The sequence below is a fragment of the Cercospora kikuchii genome, assembly GCF_019650295.1.
Source record: "Cercospora kikuchii DNA, contig_00001, whole genome shotgun sequence".
NCBI classification, from domain to species: Eukaryota; Fungi; Ascomycota; class Dothideomycetes; order Mycosphaerellales; family Mycosphaerellaceae; genus Cercospora; species Cercospora kikuchii.
In genome coordinates, this window is record NW_025408582.1 from 2,179,345 (window position 1) to 2,193,228 (window position 13,884).

Genomic DNA, 13,884 nt, shown 5'->3' on the forward strand with positions numbered 1-13,884 from the left:
GCACACTCGCCAAACATGACGACGGCCTACAGCGAGGCCTTGAGTGCCATTTTCCAGGACCTCAAGTCGCGCAACGACCACACCCGCCAAAATGCCTCGACAAGGCTCATCGAGCAGGTCAACGCGGCCTTCCGCGAGCTGCAGCCGGCACAATGGAACTCATACTACAACGAGGTCAACGCGAAGATGGTCGCCTTCATCCTCAGCGGCCAGGACACGCATGAGCGGATGGGAGGCTTGTACGCGCTGAATGCGTTGATCGATTTCAAGGGCGACGATGCTGCTTCGAAAGTCACCAAATTCAGCAATTACATCAAGAGGACGCTAGAGGGCAACGACACGAGCGCGATGATCGTCGCTGCGAAGTGCCTGGGACGACTGGCAATTCCAGGCGGAGCTTTGACTGCGGAATTGGTTGAGGCGGAGGTTAAACATGCGCTGGAATGGTTGACATCGGATCGCAACGAGAATAGGCGTTTCGCTGCTGTACTCATTCTACGGGAGCTGGCCAAGAATAGTTCGACGCTGCTATACATCTACATCCCTGGCATCTTGATGAGCATTTGGGAAGGCTTGCGAGACCAGAAGGTCGTTATTCGCGAAACCTCTGCGGAAGTCATCTCGCACACTTTCAAGATCCTCTCCGCCCGCGACCCGCAGATGCGCTCGTCCATGTTCACGCGAATGTACGAGGAGTCAGTCAACGGACTACGTCGTGGCACAGTCGAGTATGTGCACGGCTCCTTGTTGACCTTCAAGGAGCTGCTCGTGCAAGGCGGCATGTATATGCATGGTGCCAAGTACAAGGAGGTCTGCGAACGAGTCTTGCAACAACAGTACCGTGAGCACAAGGATCCGACTGTGCGGCGCACCGTTGTGGAGATTATTCCGCTCCTGGCTGGTTATGCACCTAAGGAGTTCTGCAACCACTACCTCGCACGTTCCATGCAGCATCTACAAAACCTGCTCAAAGATGCGAAGCAGAGAAATCTCGCATTCGTTGCCATTGGTAAGATTGCACATGCCGTTGGCTCACAGATCGCCCCGTATCTGGATACTATCCTGCTTCACATCCGCGATGCTTTGTCGGTCAAGAATAGAACGAGGCACTCGGATGAGGCCCCGATCTTCGAATGCATAAGCATGATCAGTATTGCTGTTGGCCAGACTTTGAGCAAGTACATGGAAGCTCTGCTCGACCCCATATTCGCTTGCGGGCTGTCTGATGCACTCACACAAGCGTTGGTCGACATGGCGCATTATATCCCTCCTGTCAAAACGACGATCCAAGAAAAGTTGCTTGATCTTTTGAGCAGGACGTTGTGTGGACAGCCATTCCAGACGCTGGGCCATCCCACCCAGGGCAAGGGCTTACCGCCGATTTACACCAAAGAATATCGGGACCAGAAGGATCCACAACACCAGGAACACAAGGACCAGGAAATCGCGTTGGCGCTCCATACCCTTGGCAGTTTTGATTTCACAGGCCATGTGCTCAACGAGTTCGTGCGAGACGTAGCTATCCGTTACGTGGAGGATGACGATCCTGGCATCCGCAAAGCTGCAGCATTGACATGCTGTCAATTGTTCGTTAAGGATCCCATTGTGCATCAGACGAGTCACCATGCGATCCAAGTCGTCTCGGACGTGATTGAGAAGCTGCTTACAGTCGGCGTGTCAGATCCGCACCCCGACATTCGACAAACAGTGCTCGTATCTCTCGACCCGCGGTTCGATCGACATCTAGCAAAAGCAGAGAACGTTCGAACCCTCTTCATCAGTCTGAACGATGAAAAGTTCGCGATTCGCGAAGCGGCAATGACCATCATCGGGAGGCTGACAAGCGTAAATCCTGCCTATGTTTTCCCGTCACTTCGTAAGGTGCTCATTCAATTGTTGACTGAGATCGAATATTCGAACAGCGCCGCCAACAAAAGGGAGTCTGCACAGCTCATCAGTCATCTTGTCGGCGCCAGCAGCAAGCTTATCAAGCCGTACGTCGATCCAATGGTTCATGTGCTTCTACCCAAGGCGGAAGATCCAAATTCGGAAGTTGCTGCGACTACATTGCGCGCCCTTGGCGACCTCGCCAGTGTCGGTGGCGAAGAGATGAAGCGTTATATCCCCGAACTCATGAAGATCATCATACGAAGCCTTCAGGATCTCGCAGCGCCCAAGAAGCGCGAAGCTGCTCTATGCACTCTTGGTCAACTGGCCAGCAACAGCGGCTATGTGATCCAGCCGTACACTGATCATCCAGACTTGCTCACGATCCTCGTCAACATTGTAAAGAGTGAGCCTCCTGGCGATCTCAGACGCGAGACAATCCGACTTATGGGTATACTTGGTGCATTGGATCCGTACAAGCATCAGCAAGTCATGGAAGAGTCACCAGAGTCGAATTTGAAGGCTGATTTCCACGGCGTTTCCGACGTTACGCTCATCATGCAGGGCATCACGCCAAGCAACGAAGATTACTATCCGACCGTGGTTATCCACACGCTTATGGAGATGCTCAAGGAAGACACCCTGAAATCATATCATTCAGCGGTATGCGAAGCTGTCATGAACATTTATGCGACTATGGGGATGAAATGTGTACCATTCCTCGGCATTGTTGTTCCAGGAATGGTAGGCGTCCTGAAGGACGCTGGCACGGAGAACCGGCTTGAAGGTTACTTCAACCAACTCAGCAGTCTTGTCAAGATTGTACGCCAGCACATCAGACCTCATCTTCCAGTGATTCTGGAAGCCATCAGTGACTATTGGCACCGCAGCACTCAGCTACAAGCGACCATTCTGAGTCTTATTGAGAGCATTGCGCGTAGCTTGGAAGGGGAGTTCAAAGTCTACCTTGCCAACGTTTTGCCACTCATGCTTGGTGTACTTGATGCCGATGGGCGTTCAGAAGCTGGCCGTGCTGCCATGCAGCGAGTACTCCACGCTTTCCTTGTCTTCGGCTCAAGCGCGGAGGAATACATGCACCTCATTATTCCAGTTGTTGTCCGTATGTTTGACAACGCCGATGGTCGCTACAAAGATCGAGCAGTGCGCAAGGCAGCAATTGAGACCATCGGTCGTCTCAGCAAGCAAGTGAACATTAGCGAATTCGCTGCCAAGATTGTGCACCCTCTCGCTCGGGTCCTGCAAAGCAACGACAACCAGCTGAAACCTGCTGCCATGGAGACACTCTGTGCGCTAATCTTCCAGCTAGGACAGGACTTCCTACACTTTGTACCGACGATCGACAAGATACTGGTACAGCAGCGCATAAATCACACCGCATACAATCTCATCGTGACCAAGCTCAAGAAGCATGAAGCACTGCCGCAAGACTTGAGCCCCGACGAGCGATACAATGACGAAGATGAAGATCAGTATCCGACCGAGATCTCAACGAAAAAGCTTGCAGTCAATCAGCAACATCTTAAGAATGCATGGGAAGCGAGTCAGAAGTCGACGAAAGAAGACTGGATCGAATGGATGCGACGATTCTCGGTCGAGCTACTGCGCGAGAGTCCGCAGCAAGCGTTGAGAGCCTGCACTAATCTGGCTGGCGTGTACCCTTCGCTTGCTCGGTCTCTGTTCAACTCCGCCTTCGTCAGCTGCTGGACAGAACTTTATGACCAGTACCAAGAGGAGCTTGTGCGAGCTATCGAAACTGCATTGACAAGTCCTAACATTCCGCCAGAGATCTTGCAGACTCTGCTGAATCTCGCTGAGTTTATGGAGCATGATGACAAGGCACTGCCGATTGATGTTCGAACGCTCGGGATGTATGCGGGCAAGTGTCATGCGTTCGCCAAAGCGCTTCACTACAAGGAGCTGGAGTTTAACGCCGAGCAGAATGCCAGTGCTGTTGAGGCGCTCATCTCCATCAACAATCAGCTTCAGCAGACTGATGCAGCGTTTGGTATCTTGAAGAAAGCTCAAGGCTACAATGATGTAGACCTCAAGGAGACTTGGTACGAGAAACTTCAAAGATGGGACGAAGCCTTGATGGCTTACCAGGAGCGCGAAGAACGCGAGATGGCCAACGAGGACAAGGTCTCGTTTGAAGTGGTCATGGGCAAGATGAGATGTCTTCACGCTCTCGGTGAATGGGATACTCTGTCCCAGATCGCGTATGATCGCTGGGTCATCGCAAACAGCGACGAACGCCGGAAGATAGCGCCCCTGGCGGCAGCCGCTGCATGGGGCATGGGACTGTGGGACATCATGGACGAGTATCTCGGAGTGATGAAGCAGAACACTCCCGATCGTAGTTTTTTTGGAGCCATTCTGTCGATTCATCGCAACCACTTTGACGAGGCACATCTCCACATCACCAAGGCAAGGGACGGACTGGATACAGAACTCTCCGCTCTGCTTGGTGAAAGCTATACTCGTGCATATAGCGTCATCGTCCGCGTACAGATGCTGGCGGAACTGGAGGAGATCATTCAATACAAACAGCATTCTCACGACCCTGAGAAGCAGGATCGCATGCGCACCACCTGGACGAAGCGTCTGAGAGGCAATCAGCGCCAAGTTGATGTGTGGCAACGCATGTTGAAGGTGAGGGCGCTGGTAATCTCGCCGCAGGAGAACCAGGAGATGTACATCAAGTTCGCTTCTATCTGCCGCAAGGCACAACGACCTGGACTTGCCGAGAAGAGTCTGAACAGTCTGCTGAACTTCTCTAGTAGTCAGCATCTCAGCACGCTGGCAGATGGCGACAAGGAGAGCTGGGACATTGTGCACCAGGCGCCATATCCGGTGCAGTATGCGACTTTCAAATTCCTCTGGAGTAACGATCAACATGATGCTGCGCTTGGCGCTCTTCGATCCTTTACGAAGACGCTCAAAGATGACTATGAAGGGCGGATGGCCGCGGCAGCGCCTCACCTCAACGGGCATCCTGGAAGCGTGCTGAATGGTGTCAACGGCATGAACGGCGTCAATGGAGTCAACGGCATCCATAGCACCGGTCCCTTCGGCTCTGCCAACGCGCACCAGATCTCACCCAAAGAAAAGGCAGAACTGGACGAATGGCGACTCCTTCTTGCCCGGTGCTACCTTAAGCAGGGAGACTGGCAAGTCAAGTTACATAACGGTGACTGGCAATCAGAACATGTTGCTGATGTCCTTGCGTCTTACCATGCCGCTACAAGGTACCATGAATCTTGGTACAAGGCGTGGCATGCCTGGGCGCTGGCCAACTTTGAGGTCGTAACATCGCTCACTTCTGGGGATCGCGAGGCCACCGATGTTCCATCGTACATTGTCACGGAACATGTCGTTCCTGCTGTCAAAGGCTTTTTCAAGAGTATTGCACTTTCCTCCACTAGCTCGCTGCAAGACACGCTTCGCCTGCTGACTCTGTGGTTCGCGCACGGAAACTATCAAGAGGTCACTCAAGCAGTAACGCAAGGCATATCATCGGTCAGCGTTGATACTTGGTTGGAAGTGATACCACAACTCATCGCCCGTATCAATCAGCCAAACCGACTTGTGAAAGAAGGCATCCATAACCTTCTGGTCGACATTGGTCGCGCTCACCCACAGGCACTCGTCTACCCACTCACCGTTAGCATGAAGAGTGACGCGGTCGGGCGATCTCGTTCTGCGAGAAGGATCATGGATGCCATGCAGCAGCACTCGCCGAAACTTGTCGAGCAGGCAGGTTTGGTCAGCCACGAGCTCATCCGTATTGCGGTACTGTGGCACGAACAATGGCACGAGGGTCTTGAGGAAGCGAGTCGACTGTATTTTGGTGACCACAACATTCAGGGGATGCTTGCCACACTGGAACCACTTCACGAAATGCTTCGAAAGGGCCCAGAGACACTCCGTGAAATCTCATTCATCCAATCTTTCGGTCGCGACCTCAACGAGGCTAGAGACTGGTGCGAGGCTTACAAGACGACAAAAGAGATTGGAGATCTTAACCAGGCTTGGGATTTGTACTACGGCGTATTCAAGCGAATTGCACGACAATTGCCCCAGCTTATGAGTCTGGAGCTTCAGTACGTCTCGCCGGAGCTCAAGAATGCCCACGATTTGGATCTTGCCGTACCTGGAACGTATGTTGTTGGCAAGCCTGTTGTGCGCATTCAAAGCTTCGAGCCTGTCGCTACTGTCATCAGCAGTAAGCAGAGACCTCGAAAACTGGGCTTGAAGGGTAGTGACGGCCTCAAGTACGACTTCATGGTCAAAGGTCACGAAGATATTCGACAGGATGAGAGAGTCATGCAACTGTTCGGCCTGGTCAATACGCTACTTCAAACCGACACCGAGTGTCTGAAGAGGCATCTCAACATTCAGCGATACGCTGCCATTCCGTTGTCGACACAAGCCGGTCTGCTAGGATGGGTGCCAAATTCCGATACCCTTCACGTTCTCATCCGCGAGTACCGGGAGTCCAGAAAGATCCTGCTCAATATTGAGCACCGCATCATGCTGCAGATGGCGCCCGATTATGATAATCTCACGCTGATGCAGAAAGTGGAGGTCTTCGGATATGCGCTGGACAACACTACTGGACAGGATCTGTACCGTGTTCTCTGGCTCAAGAGTAAATCCTCCGAGGCGTGGCTCGATCGACGAACAAACTACACTCGATCCCTTGCTGTCATGTCCATGGTCGGGTATGTCCTCGGCTTGGGAGATCGTCATCCGAGCAACTTAATGCTGGACCGAGTGACTGGCAAAATCATTCACATCGATTTCGGAGACTGTTTCGAAGTGGCCATGCATCGTGAGAAGTACCCCGAACGTGTGCCATTCCGCTTGACGAGGATGTTGACCTTCGCCATGGAAGTTAGTAACATCGAAGGTTCATATCGCACGACTTGCGAGCACGTTATGCGTCTCTTGCGCAGCAACAAGGAGTCCCTGATGGCCGTGCTGGAAGCTTTCATCCACGATCCACTTCTTACATGGCGTCTTGGCACGAGAGATGCCCCATCAGATCCTACATTCCAATCTGAGCGCCGTGGATCTATCATGCATAGTGAGAATGGTGCACCACAACTCGTTGGTGCTCCGCCGCAGCATGACCGCCGCCGCGCCTCCGTCATGGGCGGTGACCCCAATGCTCCGCCCGCCGGTGACCGTCCACCAAATTCCTCGTACCGACCTGGCCGCCCACGCCATGGCTCCATTGTTCCGGGTATGAACGGCTACCCAGCACAGGACCCCATGGAGAAGGAAGTCCAGAACGCACGCGCTTTGCAAGTTTTGGCTCGTGTCAAGGAGAAACTGACTGGAAGGGATTTCAAGAAGGAGCAGGAGCTGACGATTGAGGATCAGGTGGATCGGTTGTTGGCTGAGGCGACGAATCTGGAGAATTTGTGTCAGCATTATATTGGGTGGTGTTCGTTCTGGTGAGCATGAGGCTGAGACGAATAGGATTTATATCATTACGAAACGGACGAGCGAGTTTCAGTGCAGATCGATGTTTCCTTCCAGCGTGGCGTTGGTCTTCGTTGTATGTGTGCTCCTGTGGGCGTGTGTCGGTCGAGGGGGCCGGATTGTCAAGAACGAAAGTATGACTGTGCGCGCGCCTAGAAGTGTCTAAATGGGGAATGCAGATATGCCGGCAGCAGCATCACTATCTTATGGAGTCAGAACTTGCGTGCTGAGCAACCTAGAATGAGGGCTCGAAAGAAGAACACACAGAACATCATCCACGCTGTTCGTCGACCTGGCCTGAGTCATTCGCTATATGACCGATCTACATTAATTGAGGCTCCTCTCGGGCTTAGCACGCTGCTACGGGTTGTGTCTAACTGTGGCAGCGTAGCTACCGCCATTCAGTGTTCTCCCGCGATGGACTGGAATGCGAATCTGTGGACAAGAGCAAGAATACATGACAGTGTGCCCCCTTGCGCTCTTTTACATGTGCGTGCCTCTTGATTTCATTCTGTCTCAGCCTTGTCGTAAAGGTCGTTAAATTACACAAGCTCGCGGTTCAAATTGCTTTCGCCAGTCACCTTATGCTAAGAACCTACGCAGTGAGACACCAGTGTGATCTTTGGAGACCAGCGCAACCTTTGCTTCCTTTCTCTTCCACGGCATCAAGATTCGTCGTCTTCCTCTTTCGATCATCATGAGTTCCATCGGCATCTCTTCCGCGGCCTCGCCGTAGCTGTCTCCGAGTCGACCTGTCCACTGTGTGCCAAAATTCAATGAGCAAAAATTCTCGAAAATCAATGGCTGGAAAGGCACGTGTTCACGACTGTAGATGGTTGTTCCATCCATCCAGACTACAGCCCATCGCTTGCTGTCTGTAGGATCCAACGTCATAGCCTTCACAGAGAATTGCAATTAGCATTGGTCTCGTTCGTGTCACACCAATGGTTGACTTACCACGATCTTCAACTGCTTTGCCGTGATACAGTTCTGGAGAAAGGGATCATATCCATCCAGGTCCATGACCGTCTCATACCCACTCGAGCGATCTTTGGACTGACGCTGAGCCACGAATGCGCCGTTCTCACCCAGCCAGACGCTCTGCCATTCCTCAGGCTTTGATTTGAGCCGATTCAAGGCCGACTTGGGTAGGCGTGATGTTACACCACTTGCCGTGCGGACGAAGAAGTAGCCTCCCATAGCAAGTGAGATGCAGATGGGGGCCTCCTTTCCCTCGTCACCATTCAACCGTGTGAATGCATCAGGATATATGGTCGAGAAGTTTTCGCTGAAGACTGCACAGTAGCTTAGTCAGTCATGTATCGCACCGTCCATCACGAGACAACAGACTTACTAGAATGATCGGTGAAGCTTTCCAGGCCTTCTTCGAAATGGCGATAGTTTATGTACCAAGAATTACGCTCTCCAAAGGCCACGCACCTGTTGCCGTTTGGATTAGGATGCGGTCTTCTGGCTTTCGGCATGTCCGGCAGAGGCGTCCTAATCGCATCGTCAGTACTCTCTCGTGACACAGCAGGTGTATCAGAGTTACCCGAAGTCATTGACGGATGCATCGAACCAGTACAAACTCCCAAACATGGTCATGCTCACAGTCCACCTACCGATCTTGCTCGGGCCTGCAGCTGCCCGGACGAGAGGATTCTTGACCATGTCAGCGAGCTTACTCTCATATTGCTTCACGGTAGCATCATGCTTGTGTCGCTGCTTTTCGTGCTTGGTGTCCGCATCCATCAGCTTTGCTTCGATTTCCAGCCGCCGATCACGCTCAAGTTTGAGCTCTTCTCGCATCCTCGCTTCCTTTTCCTCGTAGATCTTTTCGAGACTTGTTTTCAAGTCTTGTTGCTGTTGCAGTATCCTTTCGATACGTCTCTCCATGTCCTCTTTCTGTTCTTCAAGTGCCGCCTCGGTTCTCTCATCGTGTGAGTCCCGCGCTTCTTCCAACTCTTCTTGGAGAGCTTTGACTTGCTTCTCCGCCTGCTGGCGGGCTTGTGTCAAGCCACCGTCAACTTCTTGTCCAGCTCCAGTCTCGTTCAGAGGCAATTTTCCCTCTACGAGCTCCTTCTGTAGATCCACTACGACGGGTTCCATCTGAGCAACATGCTGGACGAGATTTAGAGCTGACTCACGACTACCATCATGTCGATGTACCGTGCTTCCCTTCTCGATCATTATGCCCCAGAAGTCATAGGTGCTTTTCAATTCGTTTTCATGCTTCTCTCCGGTCGCTTTCGAAACTTTGTCCCACATGGTAGTAGCAAGGATAACACTTCTTAGTGCGTTCTCGCCACATAGCTTTTGGAACATGAACAAATTCCGTTTGGCAGATCCAAGCAGACGGTTCAGACTAATCTGATGTAAGTAGATGATTCCACTGAGTTTGATTCTTGCATCGTAGAGGGACGCCAAGGAGGCGGCGATCTCCTTCAGGACTTCGGTATCACTCTTGTTGGTATCGTCAAAGCCAGGCGTATCGATCAAATAAACAGTGGCCTCTTTTGTCCAGGGCACAGGAAAGAACTCAACTTTCTGGGTACCTATACCCTTTAGCGAAGACTGACATCCCGCTCGCGAACTACATACAGGCTTGCAAGCTATGCCCGATTTTCACATCCTTAGACTCAGTGCACTGCGAAATGAACGTGCTTTTGCCAGCGCCAGTCACGCCCATCACTGCAACGAAGGTGTCATTTGGTCCAAATTGCATGTTTTCAAGGCCAGTTGCCATTACTTGTGCTTCAGATGCTGCCATTTCCGCGTGATGAAGCCAATATAGGAGTAGTGGATCAGTCTGTGTACAGATATCACAAGGCAGTAATAAGAGCGGTTGACTCAAGATTGAGCTGATTACGGTCGGGTATCGCTGTCTACAATAGATTGTCCAGTGATATATACCACAGAATATTCAGCTGGATGCTTGGGAGCAAGTTGTGCTAGGTCCAACGATCACTCCCATGCAATCGGGGTAGAGCTGAGGTACTCAGAATGACCGCCATATCAAGAGTACTTCCAAGGCTGTGCATAAGGTGGCTGTTCATGCGATAGTCATTCACACGCTCCTCGCTTCGATCTCGACCCAATGAGACGAAAGCCCGCATTTGTGCTACACATTCATATGTAAATTAAGGCTGACAGAATTGAGTCCATCTGACAGCACATGTCCAAAGCGACGAATGAGCTTCGACTAATGCAGCCTTGCTTTCGTGATGGCTTCTTTCTGCAATGCTCGGTCATGACGGTGCAGCGAGAAGGCTGAAAACCGAACATGCATTAAGCTGTATGCACTGGAGGTGTCTATTGCTGTTTGAGGAAGTTACTCATTTGCCTTCTTCGATACGAGCCAGTCAGAAGCTGTAGTAAGCGGTGGTGTGCAAACACATGGGCATGAGAGACGTTGTGTTTCGATATGAGGACTCATGTGTCTAACCGAGCTGAGAATTGAGATGATATTGCACACTCACGGTCAGCAAACCCAGGACAAAAGGCTGCTCTTCTCTGCTCTTCCTCGGGTAATAGCCTCCAAAACCCAAATTTTGCAACTTGACGGAGAAAGAACAACAAACGTAGCAAGAGCCATGGCATCCGAGACACAGGCAGAGCAGCCACCAGCGGTGCAGGTCGGCTTGAGGTACACTACGTTCAAATCGACTTACCAACGATTGATGCTGACAACATGACAGCCCAGAAGATGCCATCATTGCAGTCATGGGTGTCACAGGGTCCGGCAAAAGCAGCTTCATCAGCTTGCTTCTAGAAGAGGACATTGGCGTCGGACATGGACTGACTTCTTGTATAGTCTCAAGACTTAACACAGTGTTATGCCTTGAGCTAACGGAACGCAGGTACTACAGCGGTCGAGATGCACATTCTTGAGAGGGAAAATGGACGCAAGATATTTCTTATTGATACCCCTGGATTCGACGACACGAACCGCCCGGATATCGAGGTCCTCAAAGATGTTGCATTCTTCCTCTCCCAGACCTATCGCCAGGCTATCCAGTTGACCGGTATCGTATACCTGCACAAGATCACCGACAACAGAATGAGTGGATCCAGTGTGAGGAACCTCAGCATGTTCAAGCAGCTTTGCGGAGAATCTGTGTATCCTCACGTGGTCCTCGCCACAACCATGTGGAGCTATCTCGACAAGTCCCCAGTACTACACGAAGAGGGCGAGCGACACATGAAAGAGCTCATCGCGCGTCCAGACTGGTGGGGCTTCATGCATGATCGAGGAAGTAAAGTTGTGCGTCATACTGGTGAGCGGGAGTCGGCTCTGAGAATTATTGACAGTCTCATCGAATCGCGAGACCGTAACATGACGCTAAACATTCAACGCGAGTTGGTCGTTGAAGAACTCAGTCTCGAGAAGACAGGTGCTGGACGTGAAGCTGAGAAAGAAATTCAAGACGCTAAAGTCAAGTGGGAAGAACAGGTTAAAACTCTCCAGGACGACTACGAGACTGCCCTCAAAGACCGCGATCAGCAAGTTGCAGCAATGCTCAAGGCCCAGCGCGATGAGCTACAGGGCAAAATAGAAGCTGCGACCCACGCACAACAAGCTTTGAAAATCAACCTTGAGCGTCTCCTGGAAGAAAAAAGCGCTGACTACAAGAGCCTGCACGAGCAGCTTGTGCGAGAACAGCGCAGCAACGAAGCTTTGATTGCAAGGTACGAGCAACAGCAAGCTCAATTGCAAAAAGAGCGCAAGCAAGAGGCAGACTCGTATCTGGAGCAGAAAGCGCAATTTGAGAAGCAGCTCAAACAGATCGAAGAACGGTCTCAGCAGGCGGACCGCCAGAAAGAACAAGATTACGCTGTGAAGCTCGAAGCCGACAGGCGCAGGCACGAACAGTGGAAGAATGAACTCGAGGAACGCTTTCAGCAAAAAGATGCAGATCTACAAAAGAAGCAAGCTGAGCTCTCCACTAAAATTCAGACCAGCAAGAAGAAGAAGAATAAACGAGAACTCATCACGCCGGTTCTGGGTGTACTGTCTTCGGTCGGACTCATCGTCGCTGGCGTTCTCACTTTCCAGCCCGACATGGTGGCGACTGGAGTGTCTGGATTGAGTTCTGGTGGCAACGAAGCTGCGGGAAATGAGGCCGGTGGTAACGAAGACACGGCTAATGAAGTACCTTGAGACTCTTGATGCTTTTCGCTCGTAAACATGATTGTAGCAGACGACATGATGACATTTTTCGCCTCGACGTGCCCCTATGTCCTCTTCTCGCTGGTTTTTGACCAGGGGTGCGGACAACTCAAGTCTTGATTCATCGTCACGTAGCCTTCGAGCCCGAGCGATATTCTGATCCTCAACTAAAACAACAAAGACACGCTCCCAACAAAACCCCGCAACTGGCACCCTCGAGACATACCCAATTGTAACCTTTCTTCTTCCTCATACTCCGTTGCTCGCCGTCCGTCCAATCGTTCTGATTATGATCTGGATTTGCAATCGCAGGATTCGACCTCGTGTCTTCTGTGGGAGCAGTATACTGCATGCTCTGAAGCGGAACGCCCCGACTCCTCTTGTCGTGGTCGTCGAACGAGCTATTCACTGCTCTTGAAGATGGATTCATACTCGTCTATGTTTCGTCTTTCGTCGAATCGATTCTCCGTTCACGATAAGAATGCTTGGGCCGTCGGTCTATTCTTGGAGAAGTAAAGAATTTTATACCTCGCGCCTCGAAGTAAATTATATCCCTTCAAGTTTTTTTTTTTTTGGGTGGCTGTCTTTAATGCAAAAACAATATCAAATGAGAAACAAGCGACTGTCTTCCCTCCTTGCAAGCCGTCAAGTCTCACTCTTAGATATATATACCAAAAAAAAAAGAAATCCAAATCCAAATCCAAATCCACATCACTTTTTCCTTGTGACCGCAAGACCGCGTCACCACTTGAACTCAATTGTTGCAATGAGAATTGATCCTCAAAAATCGCAACCATCATCATACTCTTTCAGCTCCTCCAACAATAGCATCCCACTACCGCCAACTTACACTTTGCATAAACTTCCACCTCAGCCACAATTCACTATGCTTTGTTTGCACAACTTTGCACAAAAGCCAAGCCCCTAATCCTACCAAGAACAACACAGCCACTCCCTTCATCAATTAGGCAACCACAAAACACACCCCAAAGCTCAACAGCAACAGACGATCACACACGCAATTGAGAAGCATTTCAATGCAGCATCGTATACCGCCGGCCCTGCCACCCAGGCAACACCGTGAACCCAAATTTCCCAAATCTCAGCCTTTCAGGAGACCCCCAATACCCCAACGCCGAGCACACCCCCAGAACATCATGCACTTCGCTTCCGATAAATCCTTCACTACACCACCACAAGCGAACCCAATCGAAATCCGAACTCGAAGCTGCGTGCAGACGCATAGACGATGCAATGTAATGCAAATGCAAATGCACATGCAGCCAAGCTCTTCAGCTGAAGAAGAAAAGGAACGCAAT

At 51.2% G+C, this 13,884-nt stretch overlaps 3 protein-coding genes across 3 annotated transcripts; 2 read left to right on the forward strand and 1 right to left on the reverse strand.

The window, feature by feature from the left end:
- Positions 1-15: 15 nt before the first annotated feature.
- CKM354_000079800 (uncharacterized protein) lies at positions 16-7,371 on the forward strand (the record flags this gene model as incomplete). The annotated part of the gene is made up of 1 exon (XM_044795900.1): positions 16-7,371. The coding sequence occupies one exon, from the start codon at positions 16-18 to the stop codon at positions 7,369-7,371; it is 7,356 nt and encodes a 2,451-aa protein (XP_044651835.1).
- A 606-nt stretch (positions 7,372-7,977) lies between these two features.
- On the reverse strand, positions 7,978-10,084 carry CKM354_000079900 (uncharacterized protein; the record flags this gene model as incomplete). The annotated part of the gene is made up of 5 exons (XM_044795901.1): positions 7,978-8,292; positions 8,353-8,690; positions 8,750-8,895; positions 8,948-9,950; positions 9,997-10,084. The coding sequence occupies 5 exons, from the start codon at positions 10,082-10,084 to the stop codon at positions 7,978-7,980; spliced, it is 1,890 nt and encodes a 629-aa protein (XP_044651836.1).
- A 904-nt stretch (positions 10,085-10,988) lies between these two features.
- Positions 10,989-12,556, forward strand: CKM354_000080000 (uncharacterized protein; the record flags this gene model as incomplete). The annotated part of the gene is made up of 3 exons (XM_044795902.1): positions 10,989-11,041; positions 11,094-11,203; positions 11,256-12,556. The coding sequence occupies 3 exons, from the start codon at positions 10,989-10,991 to the stop codon at positions 12,554-12,556; spliced, it is 1,464 nt and encodes a 487-aa protein (XP_044651837.1).
- Positions 12,557-13,884: the final 1,328 nt, after the last annotated feature.